General features: G+C 46.4%; 2 protein-coding genes across 4 annotated transcripts; one reads left to right on the top strand and one right to left on the bottom strand.

The window, feature by feature from the left end:
• Positions 1-14,637, bottom strand: ccdc157 (coiled-coil domain containing 157). Of its 2 annotated transcripts, XM_072708005.1 has the most exons (10): positions 14,160-14,637; positions 13,869-14,034; positions 9,914-10,553; positions 9,500-9,586; positions 7,905-8,065; positions 6,908-7,084; positions 6,260-6,407; positions 5,797-5,942; positions 5,584-5,678; positions 1-2,926 (listed from the first exon to the last, which is right to left on the bottom strand). In XM_072708005.1, exons 1-10 carry the CDS (start codon positions 14,405-14,407, stop codon positions 2,725-2,727), a joined length of 2,070 nt encoding a protein of 689 aa, XP_072564106.1. In that variant the 5' UTR covers positions 14,408-14,637; the 3' UTR covers positions 1-2,724. The 2 variants fall into 2 exon arrangements, with proteins under 2 accessions (XP_072564106.1, XP_072564107.1); XM_072708006.1 differs by lacking the exons at positions 1-2,926; positions 5,584-5,678; positions 5,797-5,942; positions 6,260-6,407 and having other exon boundaries at positions 6,949-7,084; positions 7,834-8,065.
• sf3a1 (splicing factor 3a, subunit 1) lies at positions 14,618-23,393 on the top strand. 2 transcript variants are annotated; one of them, XM_072708004.1, is made up of 16 exons: positions 14,618-14,704; positions 14,834-14,912; positions 15,343-15,455; positions 17,292-17,505; positions 17,690-17,947; positions 18,071-18,145; positions 18,224-18,374; positions 19,641-19,837; positions 20,041-20,158; positions 20,341-20,648; positions 20,748-21,002; positions 21,453-21,660; positions 21,747-21,907; positions 21,994-22,095; positions 22,187-22,258; positions 22,564-23,393. In XM_072708004.1, the coding sequence occupies exons 2-16, from the start codon at positions 14,865-14,867 to the stop codon at positions 22,663-22,665; spliced, it is 2,382 nt and encodes a 793-aa protein (XP_072564105.1). In that variant the 5' UTR covers positions 14,618-14,704; positions 14,834-14,864; the 3' UTR covers positions 22,666-23,393. The 2 variants fall into 2 exon arrangements, with proteins under 2 accessions (XP_072564105.1, XP_072564104.1); XM_072708003.1 differs by having other exon boundaries at positions 14,644-14,912.
• The last annotated feature ends 91 nt before the right edge of the window (positions 23,394-23,484 follow it).

Genomic DNA, 23,484 nt, shown 5'->3' with positions numbered 1-23,484 from the left:
ACAGAGGAATAGCACAGTCATGACTACATGCATTTGATTCAAAGTTTAAAAAAGGAACTGGGATACAGGAGAACATTAGGCGTCAAACAGAAAACACAAGCATAAAACGGTCATCTTAGACTCTCATAATATTTTAAAAACAATATTTTTGTCATTTGCCTTTCTAATTCAATTTCTCTATCTCTTCGGTGCACGTCAATTACGCCATTTCTTTACCCTAAAACGGGAGGTTTACTCACAAGTGAGGTCGGCCAGACACTTTTGATTAATTTAAACCGAGTTCGATAAAATCGGTTCTGTAAATTGAACTGAACTTCCATCACTAGTCTACGTTTTTTTGTTTTGTTTTTTTAAAAAAACAACCCTGTTGTGAACGCAGATCATGCGGGAAGTAATGTGATCGCCCCTCGGTCTCTGGATTCTTCATATCAAGAAAGGCATGAAAATGCAAACAGGCTGAAATTTGCCTTTCTATGACTGGGGACCATCGTCTGGTTTACAACATCAACCACTGAGGCAGAGGATATGAAACAAAAATGAACAATTCTAGTAATAGCACTGAAATATATTACGATAGTTCTTTGCGACCGCTTTAAAAATCTGCTGCCCCGAGCGTTATGTCTAAGAAATTACAGTGGTGCCGTATATTTCCGCTCTACCATGCAGAGGTTAGCTTAGTCATAGTGTTAGGGATGTCACCCGTGTCTTATAATACGGGATCGTCCCGCATTGGAAAATAAACTGTTTCGTCCCACATTAAGAAGGACGGGTGGCAACCGTAGTCCTCATATATGTATGATTTAATTTTTAATGTTATTGCAGCTGCTTTGTACGACTGTGAATGCCAATATGCAAAGTATATGTATACGATCTTTATCTCGTTTTTTCTTCAATTCTGTAAACTTGTTTGGTCAATATTTACCAAAGTAACAGGTGTTAACTGACACTAGGACTTTCGGGAAGCGCCTTTGTTCTTAAAATCGCGCGTGCACAGTGCGCGATCCCTCGGCGTTTCCAAGGTTACCGGTAACCTTCGCAGCTGCCAGGTACGACAGTGCTTGCGGTCTTGGCACTGCGCCGTGCCGCTATTGTTCTCGGCTGGCCGAGGATGGCTGGGGGCCAGTGCGACGTCCAGAGCTGCGGGCTGCCGATCACTCGCCCGCTACGCGTCTGTCGTGGCTTATCTCTCTTGGCATTGCTGTGTACACGATTTATTCCTACTACAACATTATTATTGGTACGACCGGTCACAGTAAGCCAGCTTCCCTAGTTTACTGAACAAAATGCCTCCGTGTACATAAAGTACCCGGTGCACCTTGAACATTTTCTTATTTAATTCAGGCCAAGCGAGAAAGAACGGTTCTGGTTTTGTTTACATATTAATATATAGTATGTACAAATTTATCTTTCGGCATGATGGGATTTAGTAAAATCATTAAACTTAGGAGTCATTTTTAGTTTCCCAATTTTAAGGTTCACATTTGACTAATTTCGCAAAAATATATTATTTAAATATAGGATACACTCATCTATTTTCTGTACCCGCTGATCCTATTAAGAGTCATGAGTCCCACACATACCGGTACATTATCCCTTTTAAGGTAGCCGTAAATACTCCTTTTGTCGGCCTGTGTTACCTTAAGCCCTATTTAATGTACTAATGAAGTATTGGCGACCCCTTGTGACCATTTCGGAGAACTGCACAATTGTATCAGGTAGACTTGGGTTTTGAACGGAATCTGATGCAAATAAAAGCATAAAAGAGTTATTATAAATATCTCTACACTAGTGGCAGCTGCAGACCAAAATTCTAGACTGACCTGATCATATATTAGTTATTACTATAAATATTATAGTAAATATTAAAACATTCATTACACTGTAATCCATTTTCCATTGGCTGCTCATGACATGTAGCCCTATTCAGCCTGTATCGTGAGCCTTCATTTGTGTAACTATTAACCTGGAGAGCTGATGCTCATAAAGTGATGCTGACAAAAATGATGTTTTTAACAGCTTACAACAGGTGCGTCCTTTTCAGAAATACAAGTGAAATTACGGCAGTGGCTTGATTAAAATATGCGTAGGCTATACAGCTTTACAGAACTGTTTTACATGACATGTGTAACACAAACACTCCAACAAAAGCCAGAACAAGAGCAGGAAAGTTTTCACTCTCATCGTGTCCTGAATGGCAGCTCCTGCCAACCCGAAAACTGAATGGCATCGATCAGCCTTTTTCTTCACTGTGTCGTCGTGTTCAGCTAATTGGAGACACGCGCCATCGTAGTCCTCACTAGAGTTGTCACTTTCTATCTAAAGAATTTCTGTGTATAATGTTTATACATAAAACAATTCTTAAATATACATGAGCTGATAATGGATGTACCAACATTTAATTGTTAGCAAAAGTGCAAGAAGTACATTTTGATTACTGTGATGATTCAGATAGGATGTTGTTAATTAAAAAGGTTAGGTCTGTGTTACTTTATTCAGCTTTTATATCCTCTTACATGCCATTGAAACTCTTCATTTGAGCTTATTGGGGCATCATCCATTGGTGTGTGTTTGTACTGCCATTGACTGATAACTGTATTTTGATTAGCTGGGGACTGTAATGCTATCAGTGAAATATTGCCATACTGCACTGAGGTAGACAGCTACGCATCTGTGTTGTTCTTGTCCCTGCTTTGTTCCTGCACAGTCCCCTTCAGCTGGGTAACATCAGTTCTGTTTGCGGCGTGTGGTGCAGTGGGTCTGAGCGGCGGGGCGGACCCTGCAGCAGCTCTCAGCGGCTTGTTCCTCTGCTGGCAGAAGCAGCTCCACAGCCTGACAGTGCAGCATAGTCAACATGGGGCCTCTCTCAAGGGCCTGAATGCCATCTCTCAGTCCTGCTCCTTGCTGACTCACGCCCCCCTGTGGATGGCTGGATGGTACAAAGAGCATAAGCTACGCACTGAAGGACAATTTCCAGAGCGTTTGAGTATGGGCACTTTTACTTTTTTACTGAGTATAGCTATATACTCAGTGTAACATACACATAGTCAGGTTTAAGCCCATGTATCTGTGCTGTTATATCACTACATTAGTACTGTCCGCTGTAATGATGGCTACATCGCTACATTAGTACTGTCCGCTGTAATGATGGCTACATCGCTACATTAGTACTGTCCGCTGTAATGATGGCTATATTACTACATTAGTACTGTCCGCTGTAATGATGGCTATATCGCTACATTCGTACTGTCCGCTGTAATGATGGCTATATTACTACATTAGTACTGTCCGCTGTAATGATGGCTACATCACTACATTAGTACTGTCCGCTGTAATGATGGCTATATCGCTACATTAGTACTGTACGCTGTAATGATGGCTATATTGCTACATTAGTACTGTCCGCTGTAATGATGGCTATATTACTACATTAGTACTGTTCGCTGTAATGATGGCTACATCACTACATTAGTACTGTCCGCTGTAATGATGGCTATATTACTACATTAGTACTGTTCACTGTAATGATGGCTACATCACTACATTAGTACTGTCCGCTGTAATGATGGCTATATTACTACATTAGTACTGTTCACTGTAATGATGGCTACATCACTACATTAGTACTGTCCGCTGTAATGATGGCTATATTACTACATTAGTACTGTTCACTGTAATGATGGCTATATTACTACATTAGTACTGTTCACTGTAATGATGGCTACATCACTACATTAGTACTGTTCGCTGTAATGATGGCTATATTACTACATTAGTACTGTTCACTGTAATGATGGCTACATCACTACATTAGTACTGTCCGCTGTAATGATGGCTATATTACTACATTAGTACTGTTCACTGTAATGATGGCTATATTACTACATTAGTACTGTTCACTGTAATGATGGCTATATTACTACATTAGTACTGTTCACTGTAATGATGGCTACATCACTACATTAGTACTGTTCGCTGTAATGATGGCTATATTACTACATTAGTACTGTCCGCTGTAATGATGGCTACATCGCTACATTAGTACTGTCCGCTGTAATGATGGCTATATTACTACATTAGTACTGTCCGCTGTAATGATGGCTATATTACTACATTAGTACTGTCCGCTGTAATGATGGCTATATTACTACATTAGTTCTGTCCGCTGTAATGATGGCTATATCGCTACATTAGTACTGTCCGCTGTAATGATGGCTATATTACTACATTAGTACTGTTCGCTGTAATGATGGCTATATTACTACATTAGTACTGTTTGCTGTAATGATGGCTATATTACTACATTAGTACTGTCCGCTGTAATGATGGCTATATTACTACATTAGTACTGTTTGCTGTAATGATGGCTATATTACTACATTAGTTCTGTCCGCTGTAATGATGGCTATATCGCTACATTAGTACTGTCCGCTGTAATGATGGCTATATTACTACATTAGTACTGTTCGCTGTAATGATGGCTATATCGCTACATTAGTACTGTCCGCTGTAATGATGGCTATATTACTACATTAGTACTGTTCGCTGTAATGATGGCTACATCGCTACATTAGTACTGTCCGCTGTAATGATGGCTATATTACTACATTAGTATACTGTTCGCTGTAATGATGGCTATATCGCTACATTAGTACTGTCCGCTGTAATGATGGCTATATTACTACATTAGTACTGTCCGCTGTAATGATGGCTATATTACTACATTAGTACTGTTCGCTGTAATGATGGCTACATCGCTACATTAGTACTGTCCGCTGTAATGATGGCTATATTACTACATTAGTACTGTTTGCTGTAATGATGGCTATATTACTACATTAGTACTGTCCGCTGTAATGATGGCTATATCGCTACATTAGTACTGTCCGCTGTAATGATGGCTATATTACTACATTAGTACTGTTCGCTGTAATGATGGCTATATTACTACATTAGTACTGTTCGCTGTAATGATGGCTATATCGCTACATTAGTACTGTCCGCTGTAATGATGGCTATATTACTACATTAGTACTGTTCGCTGTAATGATGGCTACATCGCTACATTAGTACTGTCCGCTGTAATGATGGCTATATTACTACATTAGTACTGTTTGCTGTAATGATGGCTATATTACTACATTAGTACTGTCCGCTGTAATGATGGCTATATCGCTACATTAGTACTGTCCGCTGTAATGATGGCTATATTACTACATTAGTACTGTTCGCTGTAATGATGGCTATATTACTACATTAGTACTGTTCGCTGTAATGATGGCTACATCGCTACATTAGTACTGTCCGCTGTAATGATGGCTATATTACTACATTAGTACTGTCCGCTGTAATGATGGCTATATTACTACATTAGTACTGTTTGCTGTAATGATGGCTACATCACTACATTCGTACTGTCCGCTGTAATGATGGCTACATCACTACATTAGTACTGTTTGCTGTAATGATGGCTACATCACTACATTAGGACCAGACTGCTTACAATGACAGCCATTTTATTGGTTTATTATTGGACAGGCAGTTACTGTAACAGTCATGTTTGTAATGGCTTCTAACAGAGCTTACAAAGAGAGGCCCTCTGGACTGGGGTGCCAGCTCCCCTGGCTGTCCTCTGGGGTCTTAGCTGGGCAGTGGGACCGTAGCTGGTATGGTGAGCCCACCTGCAGGGGAACCACAGAGGAACCTTCCTGTAGCGCTTCATTTTTGTGCACAGTTCTGCCCAAAGCAGTGCTTCCTGATATATAACGGTGAATGTAAAGAACAAAGGTGAAGGCTTACTGCGACTTTGTAGTCCCCAAGCTGTCCTTTCTCCCTCAGCTTTGCCAAGCTGGCACTCAGGGTGGCATTCTCCTGTTCCAGGACACCAATCCGCAGCATGTTGGCACACAGCTGCTGCTCCATGTCCCCTATTACATCACCTGTGCCTGGGAGGTCAGGAGGCAGAGCGCAAGGGTGCAATGCTTCGCTGCTGTTCACAGAGGGCGCCAGAGTCACACAGCATGGATCATCCCTACTACCATCATCATCAGATTTATATAGGAATAACAAACACAATATGACAGTGTTCGGCTGGTTTTCTCAGGTTATACCTACAAAGCATTTTGAATGGAAATTTAACATTCAATCAGCAGGATAATAAACACTGCTGTCGTGGGCCTTGAACCAGTACACCACTGGTGCCTTTATTCAGAAACCATGCTGCCTGAGACACACAGTGGGTGGCAGAATAAGGCAGCCATACTCTGTGGGGACCCCTGGGCGGGGGGGCACAGCTCAGGGTAGGCCACCAGCAGTCTTTCCCGCTGCCTCTGCTCCTCCAGCTCCCCCTGGAGCCGCCCCACACACACCCTCAGAGCCTGAGTTTCCCCCTGTAGCTGCACACCGAGGACCTAAGGGGACGCACAGGAAGACAGCGGCAGGTCGTGTTCATCTCAGTGTCTGCATCCAATCAGAAAGGAGGTTTACGCAGCACACGGAAACATAACTTACCATCCATTTACACCACCCATTTGCCCATTGATTCCATCCCCTTTTACACCATCCATTTGCCCATTGACATCACCCATTTACACCACGCATTTGCCCACTGATACCACCCATTTACACCATCCTTTTGTCCATGAACACCACCCATCTACAACATTGGGTGGCTTTGCAATGGGGGGGTAGCTCTGGCCTATCTGCTGTCAAGTGGCTTTGGCGTGGGGGGTTGCTTAGGCCTATCTGCTGTCGGGTGTCTTTGGCGTGGGGGTAGCTCTGGTCTATCTGCTGTTGGGTGGCTTTGGAGCGGGGGGGTAGCTCTGGTCTATCTGATGTCGGGTATCTTTGGCGTGGGGGTAGCTCTGGCCTATCTGATGTCGGGTGACTTTGGAGTCAGGGCAGGGGCTACCTGCTGTTGGCTAAGCTGAGCCTGAAGCAGCTCCTTCTCCTCTACAGTCAGCCTTAGCTTCTCCTGCAGCTCCGCCCGGCTCTCCTCCACCTGACCCAGCCTTCCCTGCAGGTCCACACATTCCCTGTCCAGGGCATCGACACGCTCCAGGAGGGCCCTTTGCTTGGCCTGTGTTGCCTGAATGTGCACAGTAGAGGGAACAGTGGGTGATGGATATGGAGTGGAAGATGGGGCCAAACACAAAGATATGCAGGAAGTGAGAGTTGACTGGCAACACAGTCATCTGGCCATTAGTCTTCATCTATCCATCCATTCCTTTTTATCCTTCATATACAGTACTGTGCAAAAGTCTTAGGCAGGCAAAGAAAATGATGTTTAGATTATCCTCGTGTTGGTGTAAAACTATGGTATTATGCCTGTCAAAGTGTGTCAGCTTAGCCATTTCAGAACTTCTGCTAAAATCATCCCAGTATTTGCAGCGACCGTCCAGTGCAGCCATGTATGTTTTGACTTGGCCACTAGCACACCTCATACAGCTAGTCAATCTGTCACTTACTTTTTAAACCAGTTTATTTAATTATTTAATTGAGCTGTTGGTGAAATTTAACAAGATCATGGAACGGCTGAGGTGCCCCTGAGGAGAGGTTTGGGAACTGAAGCAGTGTTCATCTAGCCGTCCAACTAGGTAACAGTAACTTTTTAGAAAACAGAAGAAATTACTACTAGTTTTTATTGTGTTACTCTTAATTTGCACATGTTCTAATGTTAAATTGTGTTTTTTGTTCTAAGCCAAAGTACACTTGCTACCCAGATAAACAGCTTTAAACATTTCTTTGGATTGCCTAAGACTTTTGTACAGTGCTGTATTTCCAAAGTAGTGACATTTTGATCATTGATTATTCAGCATGTTGAAGAGGTTCACCTACTTTCAGTGAATCAGTATGGCCTTTGGCCGCTGGCTGCTGTCACGGCGTCCACTGGCTAGGTGGGGGCTCACCTCCTGCTGTCGACAGGCACTCTCATACTTGGCGCTCTCTTTGTCCAGCAGAACCTGCTGGCCAGTTAGTTGGTTCTGGAGGGCGTGAGTCTGCTCCTTGAGCTCCTCAAGCTTCTCCTGCGTGGCCTGCACCTCCCACTGGAGCCGGTCCCTTTCATGCTCTGAAGACACAGGGAGGCCCCATTAGCAAAATCTTTTAAAATGTTGATTTTTTCACTCAGGTGTCTGTTTGTGTGGAAGCATCTGGAGTAAGAAGAGTAAAACTAAAGACTGTGTATGAAGAGTGTGCTCAGGTGCCAAAGAGTGCATGTGAGGAGAATGCTCAGGTGCCAAAGGGTGCATGTGAGGAACATGCTCAGGTGCCAAAGAGTGCATGTGAGGAACATGCTCAGGTGCCAAAGAGTGCATGTGAGGAGAATGCTCAGGTGCCAAAGGGTGCATGTGAGGAACATGCTCAGGTGCCAAAGAGTGCATGTGAGGAACATGCTCAGGTGCCAAAGAGTGCATGTGAGGATCATGCTCAGGTGGAAAAGAGTGCATGTGAGGAGCATGCTCAGGTGCCAAAGAGTGCATGTGAGGAGCATGCTCAGGTGGAAAAGAGTGCATGTGAGGAGCATGCTCAGGTGGAAAAGAGTGCATGTGAGGAGCATGCTCAGGTGCCAAAGGGTGCATGTGAGGAACATGCTCAGGTGCCAAAGAGTGCATGTGAGGAACATGCTCAGGTGCCAAAGGGTGCATGTGAGGAACATGCTCAGGTGCCAAAGAGTGCATGTGAGGAACATGCTCAGGTGCCAAAGAGTGCATGTGAGGAACATGCTCAGGTGCCAAAGAGTGCATGTGAGGAGCATGCTCAGGTGGAAAAGAGTGCATGTGAGGAGCATGCTCAGGTGCCAAAGAGTGCATGTGAGGAGCATGCTCAGGTGCCAAAGAGTGCATGTGAGGAGCATGCTCAGGTAGAAAGGAGTGTGTGCGAGGAGTGTTCAGATGCTGCCTAAGGTCAGTTACCAAGAGCTATAAACAGACACCTGTCAAGGCTGAAGTGTTTTTTAAATTTAGTGTGTTCTGAAGCTCAGTACAGCTGTCATGAACTGGGTATGTACTTTTCAGACCTAAAGTTATTATAAGTTATTATAACCTTTGTTATAATACCACTAACAGTTGACCGTGGAATATTTAGTAGCGAGGAAATTTCACTAATGGACTTGTTGCACAGGTGGCATCCAATCACGGTACCACGCTTGAATTCACTGAGCTCCTGAGAGTGATCCATGTTGTAGAAGCAGTCTGCATGTGTAGGTGCTTGATGTTATACACCTGTGACTATGGAAGTGATTAGAACACCTGAATTCAATGATTTGGAGGTGTGTCCCAATAATTTTGGCAATATAGTGTATATCAACATTTGCATTTCATGCATTTCCCAGATGATTAATATGCAATTCTTTTGCAGAAATATAAAATGAATGCAGTTTGCTGAGGGAAAAGTAACAGTTTTGAGAGGACCAGTGGAATTTGACTGTTGTGCAATATTGACTGTTGTGCAAAAGCACATTTTTCTGTACTCTTTGGTGAGGAAAGATAGGCTGTGCCCTTACCAGTGCTGTGCACTTTATCCAGCTGCAAACTGCAGGTGCAAAGTTCTGCCTTGAGTTTTGAGTTTCTTTCTTTCAAAGACAAATTTTCTGAAAGGGAAGAATGGGTTTGTGTTGCAGTGACAGGACCAACTGAGCTTTCACAGCAAGTCTCACATATGCATCACTCCCCAGGACATAATCCGCCCAGAGCAGTACATCGCATACCTCTCCAGCAAACACTTTCATCCAAAGCAACTCACAGCTTTGTTTTTCGGTTTCTTATTTATACAGCTGGATGGTTTTTAACCAGAAAAATTCAAAATAAGGAATACAAGAGTAACACTACTGGGAAATGAACCAACAGCAACAACTTCTGAAGTTTTCAAAGATCTTTAGAAGAGCTCCAGGAGCTCCTGAAGTCCGCATGCATCTCACCAAGTCTCATTTCCTCCAGTTCTCCTTGCAGTCTGCTCTTGGCCTCGTCTCCCTTGGCCTGGACCTTCTGGAGCCTGACTTCAATATTCTCCAGGCTGGCCTGGTGCTCTTCACTCTGCTGGGCCAGTGACCTCTCCGTCTGCTCCAGCTGGACCCTCAGCTTCCCTCGTTCTCCTTCCAGAGTAGCTAGGCTCTCCTTCAGGGGCTGGATGGTATCCTGCAGCTGGGCTAGGTACTTCTCCAGTCGACCCAGGTCTCGGCTCTGCTGGGCAGCCCACTGAGCCATATCGGGCGCAGACAGCTGCCCATGCTCCAGGGAACTGGGCACTTCTTCCAGGAAGGAGCTCAGACAGGATGGCAGGCCCAGTCTCTGGCATATGCTGCTCAGGGTGTCACTCGTCACCCGCAGGCTATGCTGCACGTGAGCACAGGCATGGCAGGGCAGTGGAGACGACGCCACCGTCTGGCAGCCCACAGAGCACATGTCTCTGGAGGCAGATTCGGGGCAGCAGGTGTAGCCCCTCTGGCACACAGATGACTCTTGCCTTTGGACAAAGGTGCTCTTCAGCTCACGCTCACGCTTCAGCTGCTCACCAACACCCTCTACAGGTGATTCTTTCTCGCACTTGTTAGTTTGCTCCTGGACACAAAAGCAAATCAAACAGCTTGATTCATCCCAGAACTTGATGCATTTCAAATGTCACCACAGGCCTGCAGTGAGTTGCACCAGCTAAGAGTAAGGTTGGGTGTAAAGTAGTGATGTAACGGAGAACCTGAAGCTCTAAAGCTTGATATCACAACTACAAAGCTGGGTTCCCCAAAGCGTGATTCAATGCTTGTATCGGGGGTGCCAAAGTCTTGTGATCAAATGATGTCCATAGTTTAGTTCTATACACACCCACGTAACTGTGTCATTTACACTGTCATTAACTGTGTTAAAACTGGTTCAAACCTGTATGTGGCGTTCCTGTGCACTTATGTTATTCTAATTGACAGTAATGGAACAATCTATTTCATATTTGGGAACATTTTGCTGTGCTATCTCCACCTAAGGCATGTCATAATATTATGATGCATCCGTCATAATTCTAAAGTCATCATTCCTCGCACATGACCTCATTTATATACACAGGTCCTCAGAAAGCTCCTTTGCCTTAGCCAGGACTGTCCACAAACCAACTGCAGAGAGCTGCTGTTTTTCACCTGTTGAGTTGATTAAAACAGCTCTTCCCAAAGAATCAGGGAAATTAGGATGCTTTAGAACAGCTTGGACTATTTGGAATGGTATAGAACTTTAGATTTTCCCATAGACTGTGACAGTTTGCAAAAGGTATGAATTAGAGCATGTGAGCGGAGCGGTGAGAATTTCCGCTCCTCGCTCACGAGGCTGTTGGCTCCGCCCGCTCCTCCGCTCTAATTCGCACTAAGTCGCTCCGCTCAACACCGCTTCTCGCTCCACTAAAATTTCCTCCCGCTCCAGTCAAATCGCTCCCTGCTCGCTCCAATTTAAAAGAGGGACAAATAATCTGCATGCCTAACAAATGTCACCTTAAACCGAAGCCTTATATCATAAAGAAATATGAGCAACGGCAACATTGCCACTCAGAACAGAAAATATTAATTTTTAAGCTACATATAGGCAAAAGTGATTTCAAAGTTAATCTTTACTAACTGAAACAGTTTCACCACATTATTGTTCTTGCTCTACATTATTGTCATCTATACGTTTGATAAGAATAGTACACTTGTATGATATCAGTTTCTTTTGTGAAATACTTTGCGAATTCCATTTCGTTCCAATTTCTGTAACAGTCCTGATAATTGTACAGATGAATTCTGGGTAGATTTGGGCACGCCTCAGAATCGTAGTGTGAGCGGTATCGGAGCGAAATTGGAGCGAGACAGAGCGACCGCTCTTGGCTTAATTAAAAAACCGCTTCACGCTCTGATCAAATTCCACCCACTCCGCTCCTCGCTCACGCTCCGCTCCGCCACCGGTGTGTGAATGTGTGGTGTGAATGGGTGAATGTGAGGCATACATTGTAAAGCGCTTTGGTAAAAAGCGCTATATAAATGCAGTCCATTTACCATTTACCATTCCGCTCACATGCTCTGGTATGAATATTTTTGGACACTTTTTGTTCAAATGTAAATAAAAGCTGAAAAATATTTTTTTTTCCACAATGATACTTCTTGTACATCGTCTTATTATCTTCTGGGAGATGCCTGTGTCATTTCCAATCAAGAAGAAACTTGAATAAAAGTAACTTAAAGTCAAAATTTGTCAGGGGTATGAATAATTCCGGGCTTGACTGTATATAAATGAGGTCCAGTGTCTGATCTGCTCTCAGCAATTGGTGTACAACAATAACCCCTCATTAATGCACAGGCATGAAGAAAAGGCACCAGCATCCCACCCCAACTACTACACTATATATTAAGGATTCCCCTTCTCCTTTAGTGGCTCAATTTTCCAATCTAGCAACAGAAGAGAGTCATCTCGTAGTGCAATCCTACCACCTGCCCACTGGATCCAATCAATCCCTTTCACCACGCTCCAGACACTCTCTGAAGACCTTCTCCCGTTAATCACTATCATTGATATCTCCATAACATCTGGTCATGTACCAATGATATTAAAAGCCAGGGTTCAAAGCAACACATGCCACAGAGACTGCCCTCTTGGCTGTCACTGAGAAAATGTGAGAGGCCAAACTGTCATCTGTCCTTATCCTCCTTGACCTTTCAGCAGCATTCAATACAGTCAACCACAAGACTCTCTTGTCTATCCTGATGAGTCATGGAATTGGATGCTCAGCATGGCGATGGCTTGCTTCCTACCTAGAAGGTTGGTCATAACAAATGATGTGGAAGGGATCCACATCTACTCCATGCAGACTCTTCGCTACCATCCCTCAGGGCTCAGTTCTTGGTCCTCTTCTGTTCTACCTCTATACTAGATCTTTTGGTGATGTCATATCCTCACGTGTTCTCATATTACTGCTATGCAGATGACACCCAACTTATCCTCTCCTTTCCTCCCTCAGACACTCAAGTCTCCACTCAGATCTCTGCATGTCTGGCAGACATCATTGATGACAGCTCATCAGCTGAAACTTAACCCCGGCAAAACTGAACTGCTATTCATCCCAGCTGATCCATCCCCACACCAGGATCTTGTGATCTCCTTGGATAACTCTCTGATTTGTCCTTTGGTTATCACTCGCAAACTTGGGGTAACCATGGACAATCACCTGTCCTTTTCCTCTCACATTGCTAATCCGCTTTCTCCACCTCAGTATCAGAAGGCCTCGTCCATTTCTTTCCACACTGGCCACTCAGGTATATATATTGCGTGCGTGCGCACGCACACACACACACGCACACACAGATATATATATATATATATATATATATATATATATATATATATATATATATATATATGATGGGAGGATTGGAGTAATTTGGCTTTCACACACAATGCGACAATGGCACCTGTATGCTTTGTGCCTCTGTCCTGTAATGACTGCACGCATGTACTTTATGTCGCTCTGTGCAGCTATTCTAGTTCTGTGTTGATTTATGTAGCACCATGGTTCCTGAAGAACGTTGTTTTGTTTCACTGTGTACTGTACTACACTAACCGTGTATGGTTAAAATGACAATAAAAAGCCACTTGACTTGAATTCCATTGGATTGCGCCGTGCCACAGTAGTTTGTCGCTGCGTCGAGCAAAGGGGAAGCGCAGCAGCCGATGTTCTGCCTGGTAGACAGGTTACCCAAAAACTACCTGGGCCACTGCGCGCTGTCGAATACGCGCGGGGCCAAAAGAAATGAGGCATCCTGCTCTGAACCAAGCGGCCAGCGAAGTGCAAACTGTATTGTGTTGAAAGCCCCATAAAATCGGCTAATCATCAGGATGCAGGAATGCTTTTTGCATTGACACGCGTACCTCCTTAAGATGCAGACAGCTCAGATGCAGCAGGTTCTGCCAGTAGCGTCTCACCACCAAGCCGATGGATACAGAAGGAGGGGTCGCTCGACTTTGTGAGCCTCTCCTTCGCACCCCCAATATCACCTCTGCATGGGCATTCAAACTCTGAAGCAGAAGCATCAGTCTAAAGCCAAGGTACAGAAACACAGAGAAATGTGCAGGGCAGAGTATGAACCTACATCTCTGTTCATGTGCGTTAATAACGACATCATATGACATAATAACAGCACAATAGCTGTCAGTCCATACCTGTCAATCATCAGCTCCAGCAGAACAACGTGCGAGTGCTGATTAAATTCTTCTTCCCCCTCCACAAAGTCGTATTGCTCCAAAAGTGATGCCAAGTCCAAATTGCAGGACATCTTATCTGGGAACTTCCATGAAGAAAATCGAACCGGACCGGTACAGGAAAGCACGTCCAAAACAGCTCCCTGAATATCCGTTAGATCTCTCCGTAGACTGTCCACACAGTCCTGGCGACCCAAAAGGTGGGTCATCACTCTTTCCTCTGATGGCAAAAGTGATTAATAGTGCTTCTATATTGGTAATAACCAACTTACAACAGATGTTTTTTGATTCGATTTTATGAGACCAGCAACACTGCGAAACATTCGTGATTTTGTTACTGTATTGCAAAGAGGCAAATCGCTTTTGTTGACAATTATCGTCATAGCAACTCTAGTCCGAGCTACGAAGGTGGAGCTAAATTTTAAAGCGGCAATACCCATGATTCTCTGCGCCCCGGAAGTGATCTGCTAAGATCACATACGACGTTCCTGTGTTACAGTGGCTCGGTTAGCAGATTAAGTGTAACTCTGTATTTTCATTGCGATTTAAAAGTCATTGACAAAATAGACGGTTCTTTTTTTAATAAGGTGCAACTTTAATAATTACCAGTAAGAGGGCTGTGATTTGCATTACAGGTAGGAAGGCGAAGGTCATTGTCTCGCAGCCATGCCGCCTGGGCCCGTTCAGATCGTACAGCCGGAACTTAACAACTCGGTAAGTGTAACTACTAGATAACGTTAATTTCTTTTCAGCTCGGTAGTTTGTTGCCGTTTTGTTTGCTTTGTATTTGTACAAAGCTAAATATTGTTGTGGTTGTTGGTTAATTTCACTGTCCTTTACGGTACCGTTTTACAGGCCTTTGTGCTCCCTTCTTCAGTACATTAACAAACCTATAAACAGTAATACTGTCAGATCGGTGCGCAAATAGCTTAACCTGCTGTTCAGTTTAAAAGCTGAGTTTTAAAAGCTGAGTTAAAAGCAGTTTATCAATCTGTTCCCAGTATCCATTTGGTTGTGCATAACATGTTTTATGGCAGATCGATTGTAAGCGCGTTTCTTTGAAATAGTGGGGTTTTAAGTCACGTGATGAATATAATCGTTGACCTTTTTTAGTGTAATATTGATGGTGATATTTTACCACCAGCAACCAGAAGAGACGAAGGATGAAACTCCAGCAACAAAACCGATCGTGGGAATCATTTATCCGCCCCCCGAAGTCCGAAACATTGTCGACAAGACAGCCAGCTTCGTAGCCAGGTTTGCCTTCCGTTTGCAAACGGAATCTCAGGTTGCAATCTTTTATTTAAGATTTTATTTAATCTTTGTCACACTCAAGGACGCTTTACAGTCAAACAATAATGCAGTGAAGCAATGCACACACAGAAACAGCAGCAAAAAAGCGACAATAATGTTACATACTGGTAGATGTAGCATTTCTAAAATATTTGAGTTTTCAGCTGGAGCTTGAAGACAGACTTTACCTCTTGCAAACTGTGAAGAAGTGGAGGTGGGTGAGGGTTAGCAGCCGTGTAAGTGTCCAGAACATATGGAGTTATACAGAGAAAGCATCTGCATGGGCCATGACAACTCCAGAGCATCATGGAGGCGAGAGGCACGAAGAGTCAGGAGGATGATATGAGAGGATCAGTAGATATTTCCAATAGCTAATCAAAGGTTATTTTTTACTTGTTCTGGGCAGAGAGTAAGTAAAGCAGAATTCAATTAGTTTGTGGAACTAGAGAAACCGATAAGATCCAGTGGTGTATAACCCTTAGTATGGGTTGGAAAATCATGCTGTACAAAACTGAAACGTTCCAACATCGAGCACAGCTCACAAGCAGGTGGACAGTCAGTTTCCATATGAATATTGAAGTCACCAAGTAACATAATTGCAGAAGACATGCCACAAACAAGAGCAAGCAGTTCATTGAGGTCAGAGAAAAAATTAGGATGGATCTTGAGTGGTAAATAAATTAGTTTAATATGCAGGGAAGTATGGCCAGTGATTTTAAAAATCAAATATTCAAGTGATGAGATATGTTGTAAATCAATAACACTTGGTTTCATTCTGTCACAAGGGGCCACCACCAAAGCACCACCCTGCCTGTTAAACAGGGCTTAGACAGAAAGCCAGGGGGTGAGCAGGTTCAGTAGTAAGAAGTTGTTTGGTTTTTGCTGAATTTCTCTGTGCAGTAGCATGTCCATATTTTTCGTGGTAGACAGGTCATTCGGGAAATTTGCTTTACTCTTCGAAGATTGACAGTTTAAAAGCGCACATTGAAGATTTAAATCAGCTTTTTTGTCTTGGTTATTCCGCTCTGTTATGATCAGCAGGTATCTCAACAAGCTCCTTGATCTAGTCCACTTTCTTGATGAGCTTTTAGATGAGTCAGGTCTTACAGATCAAATTGTAGGAATTACGATGAAGTATACTTTATACAAAAATTACAACGTGGGGAGTGGTGAATATATCGCGGGTGACGAGCAGTACCAAGCTCTGTACACAAAGTGAATGTCGTTTCTGAGCCGGGAGTGAGAGCACCAGGCACGAAGTTGCAAAGAGGAGTAGGTGATCATCCTAGGAGGCGGCACCACTAACCGCCACGTTAGCCAGAACCCACAAGTTACACCCAACTGAACAGTCAACATAGTAAAAGTTAACGGTTGATAAATAATTTATCTCATCTCTTTTAATAACAGTGCCTCAGGGCACTGTTATTTATTTATTTTAAGCTTAGTTAGGCTTTGTAGCACATCAGCTTCAGTTATACATATACTGGTCAATGATGAAGCTGGATTAGGAATGAGTCGGTTTGTTACTCATGTCTTCTACAGTGAATATGCGTGCAAAACAATCATTAAACTCATTAACTATATCAATTTTATTTTCAATTATAAGACAATTCTGCAGATTAGTGATTTCAGCTTTTAGAGCTCTTTTGGAGTTAAAATATTGGAAGAAACTTTTAGTGTTATCCTTAGCCTCTAATGCAGCCTTCTTTTTGACATTCCTCTTAGTAAGTCTACATTTTTTTAATCTAAAATAATATTTACCCCCCCCCCCCCCCCCCCCCCCGTCTTTTCCCACCTCAGGAATGGACCAGAGTTCGAGGCCAGGATTCGGCAGAACGAGATCAACAACCCAAAGTTCAATTTCCTGAACCCCAGTGACCCCTACCATGCCTACTACCGGCACAAGGTCAACGAGTTCAAGGAGGGCAAAGCCCAGGAGCCGTCGGCCGCCGTGCCCAAGGTCATGCAGCAGCAGGCCATGCAGCAGGCCCCGCAGCAGCAGCTGCCGCAGAAGGTGGGCTTCAGCTCCTTTTATCTCCGGCTGTTATGCGTATTGAATGAAATCTCTTGGGTAGCGTGGAGTGGTGAGCATGTACCAATTATTTGGATGGTCTTGGGGGCGGGGGGGAGCTGGGAGCTACTGGAATCACGGTTAAGTGAACAGGCCTGCATTGTCGCCCCTGCTTGTCACTGAGCAGGTCCAGGCTCAGGTGATTCACGAGACTGTGGTGCCCAAAGAGCCCCCGCCTGAATTTGAGTTCATCGCAGACCCCCCCTCCATTTCTGCCTTCGACCTCGACGTGGTGAAGCTGACGGCCCAGTTTGTGGCCCGCAATGGCCGCCAGTTCCTCACGCAGCTCATGCAGAAGGAGCAGCGCAACTACCAGTTTGACTTCCTGCGGCCCCAGCACAGCCTGTTCACCTACTTCACCAAGCTGGTGGAGCAGTATACCAAGGTACGAGGGGGGGGGCCAGTGCCGAAGCATGTGTGACACAGGCCCATCGAGGCTGGCAGTCATATCCACTGTGCTCTTGTCTGGCTCTCCAGGTGAAACACTGTTGCTTTCTGTGCTTTTCAGATCCTCATCCCACCCAAGGGGCTCCTGCAGAAGCTGAAGAAGGAGGCCGAAAACCCCAGGGAGGTGCTGGACCAGGTGGGCCCCTGAGCTATGCAGGCGCAGTGCTGATGCTGGTACTTGCGGTGACGCCGGCTTGCCGCGCCCTCTCTCCAGGTCCGCTATCGCGTGGAGTGGGCCAAGTTCCAAGAGCGTGAGAGGAAGAAAGAGGAGGAGGAGCGAGAGAAGGAGCGCGTGGCCTATGCCCAGATCGACTGGCATGACTTTGTGGTGGTGGAGACCGTGGACTTCCAGCCCAACGAGCAAGGTACTACCTCCAAGTCTGGCCACCAAGTGCAAGAGACGGGCAAAAACCTGCACGTGATGGTCCCTCTGTAGAGTAGGTACATGCACATGTAAAGCACAGGGACAGCTGCTGGACAGCTGCAGATTCTACAGGACATGTTAACGTTCGATTCAGCCTCGCCATGCAGAAAGGCTCATTGAGTAGAAATCACAATAGGGTTCTACTTGTTAGAAGCATATAGCTGTAGACCTTTAAACATAAATACCAAGCCTGATTCTTTCCTTTGATTTAAAGGTTCCTGTTTCTTTCAGGTCATTATGCTTGGATGACATCTAATTTTTCATTCCATACCGACATTATACTGCTCTATATGGTATTTTAACTGTGTTTTCAAAAGCAAAGCTAATTTGATATTTTGAAATCTTGGAAATAAAATTTCCACATTTCACTAAACGATCCACGCTCCTGCTCAGTTAATTTCGTCATCAAGCCTACTCTTAGGTGACCTGCCATGTCAGTCATTACTTTAGCCCCGCCCTTTCTGCTTTCATAGGTGACCTGATATGTCAGTCATTACTTTAGCCCCCTCCCTTTCTGCTTTCATAGGTGACCTGATATGTCAGTCATTACTTTAGCCCCCTCCCTTTCTGCTTTCATAGGTGACCTGATATGTCAGTCATTACTTTAGCCCCCTCCCTTTCTGCTTTCATAGGTGACCTGGCATGTCAGTCATTACTTTAGCCCCCTCCATTTTTGCTTTCATAGGTGACCTAGCATGTCAGTCATTACTTTAGCCCCTCCCTTTCTGCTTTCATAGGTGACCTGGCATGTCAGTCATTACTTTAGCCCCCTCCCTTTTTGCTTTCATAGGTGACCTGGCATGTCAGTCATTAATTTAGTCCCGCCCTTTCTGCTTTCATAGGTGACCTGATATGTCAGTCATTACTTTAGCCCCCTCCCTTTTTGCTTTCATAGGTGACCTAGCATGTCAGTCATTACTTTAGCCCCCTCCCTTTCTGCTTTCATAGGTGACCTGGCATGTCAGTCATTACTTTAGCCCCCGCCCTTTTTGCTTTCATAGGTGACCTGGCATGTCAGTCATTACTTTAGCCCCCTCCCTTTCTGCTTTCATAGGTGGCCTGGCATGTCAGTCATTACTTTAGCCCCTCCCTTTCTGCTTTCATAGGTGACCTGTCATGTCAGTCATTCCTTTAGCCCCGCCCTTTTTGCTTTCATAGGTGACCTGGCATGTCAGTCATTACTTTTGCCTCTCCCTTTCTCCCCCAGGACATTTCCCCCCTCCCACCACCCCAGAGGAACTTGGCGCTCGGATCCTGATTCAGGAGCGCTACGAAAAATTTGGGGAGAGTGAAGAAGTGGAGATGGAGGTGGAGAGTGAGGATGAGGAAGATGACCGGGTGGACAGGGAGGATGGACATCCAACCCAGCCGGACCAGGACACACAGCTACAAGACATGGATGAGGTGAGTGGATGTTCTAATGTCTCCAAAAGCCGCCACGCTAAGGATGGTTTACATGCATGTGCCATGATGCTGACCATGCTACGGATAGTTCACATGCGTGTGCCATGATGCTGACCATACTATGGATGGTTTACATGCGTGTGCCATGATGCTGACCATACTATGGATGGTTTACATGCGTGTGCTATGATGCTGACTCACAGGGCTCTGATGACGATGATGACACCATGAAGGCACCGTTGCCCCCTGACAACCCCATGCCCCCACCCCTGCCCCCCACACCCGATCAGGTCATCATCCGCAAGGACTACGACCCCAAGGGTAAGACTGGGTCCGGGCCACCAAAGTCAGTTAGCGGCAAAACAAGCAGCTGTGATGAATGAATGCCGGTGCTGTCATCTCTGCTGGGGGTGAAAGTCCCAGTATGATCCCTTACTGGGGCAGCTTAGCTGCAGCACTGGCCCTTTGCAGGATCATGTTTTTACCATTTGTACTGTACGCAGCCTCCAAGCCCCACCCCCCGACGGTAGCCTCAGAGGAGTACCTGATCTCCCCCGTTACGGGGGAGAAGATCCCTGCCAGCAAGATGCAGGAGCACATGCGCATTGGCTTGCTGGACCCACGCTGGCTGGAGCAGCGTGACCTGAAGATCCGCGAGCGGCAGATCGAGGACGAGGTGTACGCCCCGGGGCCTGACATCGAGAGCAGCCTGAAGCAGCTGGCCGAGCGGCGTACCGACATCTTCGGTGTGGAGGAGACCGCCATCGGCAAGAAGATCGGGGAGGAGGAGATCCAGAAGCCAGAGGAGAAGGTACTGCACCCCGACCCTAGGCAGCACCAATATGCACTTCTGACCCCGACCCTAGGCAGCACCAGCACACACTCTGACCCTGAGCTTGTGACCTCCTAGGTGACGTGGGACGGCCACTCGGGCAGTATGGCACGCACACAGCAGGCCGCGCAGGCCAACATCACGCTGCAGGAGCAGATCGAGGCCATCCACAAAGCCAAGGGCCTGGTGCAAGAGGACGACACCAAGGAGAAGATTGGGCCCAGCAAGCCCAACGAGGCCCTGCCTCCACCCCCACCAGCAATAGCCTCTACGATGCCCAGCCTTCCCAAGCCCTCGCCACCGGTGACCTCGGTGCCCCGCGCCCCTCCCTCTGTGAGCTTATGGACTTGTCTCTCTGTGTCCCACACCCTACAGCAACTCACTGGCACAACATGCGGCAACGTGCAACACACAGACAATGCTTTTAGTGAAGATGTTTCACTAGTGTCAGAAACACAAGCAATCTGTCAACATCTAGTATAAGTCCATCACATGCATGTGGAGAAGTGCACAGTTTTCACTGCCCAGCTCAGTTTATCTGTCCTGGCCCCAGATGTGTGATCCATGCTAGCGCCCTGCAGCCCACACACAGAGTGAAGTAAAATTTATGAATATGGATTAATGATTGAAAGTAACCATAAGCCAGCTGATCGTTACGGGTTCATTCATTAATTCAATCTGAAAGGGTCAGAGTTTTACCCCCCCCCCCCCCCCCTACGTTTTGATGGCCTGACCGGTCCCTCCTGCACCCCCCGTTTTCTCAGCTTGACATGTCTCCCGCAGATGCCGCCCCCAGTGCGCACCGCACTGCTCTCCACGGTGCCGGTTCTGCCGCGGCCCCCCATGGCCCCTGTGGTGCGGCTCAGCCCAGGCCAGGTGCTGACACCCATGCCACCCATGCTGCACGCGCCCCGCATCAACGTGGTGCCCATGCCGCCCACCGGGCCGCACATCATGGCCCCGCGACCGCCCCCTATGGTGGTGCCCACCGGTGAGACTCCGTCTGCTCTCTGTCATTAGCTGCACTGCTTTGTATACACTGTGTTAACCCCCCCCCCCCGGTTTAATGCTCCTCAGCCTTTGTTCCGGCCCCCCCGGTGCCCCAGCCCCCCAGCGCCGCCCCCACACCACTGCCCCCCGCCCACCCACCCCCACCTCATGAGGATGAGCCGGCCAGTAAGAAGATGAAGACAGAAGACAACCTCATACCTGAGGAGGAGTTCCTGCGGAGGAACAAGGTATGCGGCCTGTCTCCATTTGGGGGAGGGGGGAGGGGGTGGCGCGCTACAACCTTCCGGGATGCTGACACTCTCTGCCCCCCCAGGGCCCTGTGGCGGTTAAGGTACAAGTACCCAACATGCAGGACAAGACCGAGTGGAAGCTCAGCGGGCAGGTTCTCAGCTTCACTGTGCCACTCACGGACCAGGTATGGGCCTGACCGCCACCCCGTTCCCCCCACTGGTGAGGAGCTGTCAGGAGGCCCCAGTGACCACCTCCGGCTCCCTCTCTCCTTACAGGTGTCCGTGATAAAGGTTAAAATCCATGAAGCTACCGGCATGCCAGCAGGGAAGCAGAAACTGCAGTATGAGGTGAGCCCTGCCCGCCTCCCGTGGCCCCGCCTCCCGTGGCCCCGCCTCCCGTGGCCCCGCCTCCCGTGGCCCCGCCTCCCGTGGCCCCGCCTCCCGTGGCCCCGCCTCCCGTGGCCCCGCCTCCCGTGGCCCCGCCTCCCGTGGCCCCGCCTCCCGTGGCCCCGCCTCCCGTGGCCCCGCCTCCCGTGGCCCCGCCTCCCGTGGCCCCGCCTCCCGTGGCCCCGCCTCCCGTTGGCCTGGGCAGGTCACAAAGTCATAAGCAGACAAAGTCATAAGCACACAAATAACACCCGTTCTGCCTCCAGGGCATTTTCATCAAGGACTCCAACTCGCTGGCGTACTACAACATGAACAGTGGCTCCGTCATCCACCTGGCACTGAAGGAGCGTGGAGGCAGGAAGAAGTGAAGGCTGCTGCGCTTCCTCCAGCACCCTCTGCTGGCCTGGAGCAGACTGTCACGTCCAATCCAACTTGTGGTTCCGCTGGCATCCCAGCACTGCTGAGTAGCTGTTCTTGGGACAGCAGGCAGATATGGATCATTTACCAGTTTCCCAAAATTTCCCTGCAGAACCTGTGTCATGTACCCCCCCTCACCCGTTTCAAACAGCTTTGAAAAATATAGTGATGGGATGGCACAGAGCGCCACCTGCAGGCCGTGACTGTCTCTGTGTACATGCCACTTGGAGTTTGCTTTGGGTGACATTCTGCTTTACTTAATTGCACAACACACTGCTTGGGCATCAGTCTCTCACTGTGGTGTGCTACTTTTTTTTGTTTTGTTTAAAGCATCAGCTACATCGCTTAGGAATCCTTGTTCTAAAAACCCAGTAATCTTGGTGATTTGCTGCAATCAAACTATACTGTGGTAGAAATGTATCCTGTGCTAGAAATCTATCTTGTGCTGATTATCTCAAAATCACCTTTAGGGTTTTTTTTTTTTTTTTTTGGTAACTTCCCCTCCAGACAAACGGCATTACCTGGCATGTTGCTATTTGCATGGAGATATTTTCAGTTGCTGTTGATGTGAACATAGATAGGTTTGCTTAATCGTTATAGGTCTGCTGTAACACACATCTCAACTTTGTATAGTAGATTTGCTTTCTAAACTTTAAATAAAGTCATTTCCTTCTGGGTACCTGAGTTGTTTGTACTTACTGATACCGTCAGGTGGAAGAGTAGGGGAGTAGGTCTGTGAAATGAAGGGTAAGCTATGCCTGTACCCCTGA

This window comes from Paramormyrops kingsleyae, chromosome 2, assembly GCF_048594095.1.
Source record: "Paramormyrops kingsleyae isolate MSU_618 chromosome 2, PKINGS_0.4, whole genome shotgun sequence".
NCBI classification, from domain to species: domain Eukaryota; kingdom Metazoa; phylum Chordata; class Actinopteri; order Osteoglossiformes; family Mormyridae; genus Paramormyrops; species Paramormyrops kingsleyae.
Note: the sequence above shows the minus strand (reverse complement) of the source record. Positions and strands in the feature narration are given on the sequence as shown.

Excerpts from the sequence above, each read along its gene's own strand:
- sf3a1 (XM_072708004.1), top strand. The coding sequence starts at position 14,865 with ATGCCGCCTGGGCCCGTTCAGATCGTACAGCCGGAACTTAACAACTCG. Across the intron at positions 14,913-15,342 it reads AGCCGGAACTTAACAACTCG|CAACCAGAAGAGACGAAGGA; the intron begins GTAAGTGTAACT and ends TTTTACCACCAG. Across the intron at positions 20,649-20,747 it reads TCCAGAAGCCAGAGGAGAAG|GTGACGTGGGACGGCCACTC; the intron begins GTACTGCACCCC and ends GTGACCTCCTAG.
- ccdc157 (XM_072708005.1), bottom strand. The coding sequence starts at position 14,407 with ATGACCCACCTTTTGGGTCGCCAGGACTGTGTGGACAGTCTACGGAGA. Across the intron at positions 8,066-9,499 it reads GGATAAAGTGCACAGCACTG|AGCATGAAAGGGACCGGCTC; the intron begins GTAAGGGCACAG and ends CTGTGTCTTCAG. Across the intron at positions 2,927-5,583 it reads AGTCCAGAGGGCCTCTCTTT|CCATCCACAGGGGGGCGTGA; the intron begins GTAAGCTCTGTT and ends TGTACCATCCAG.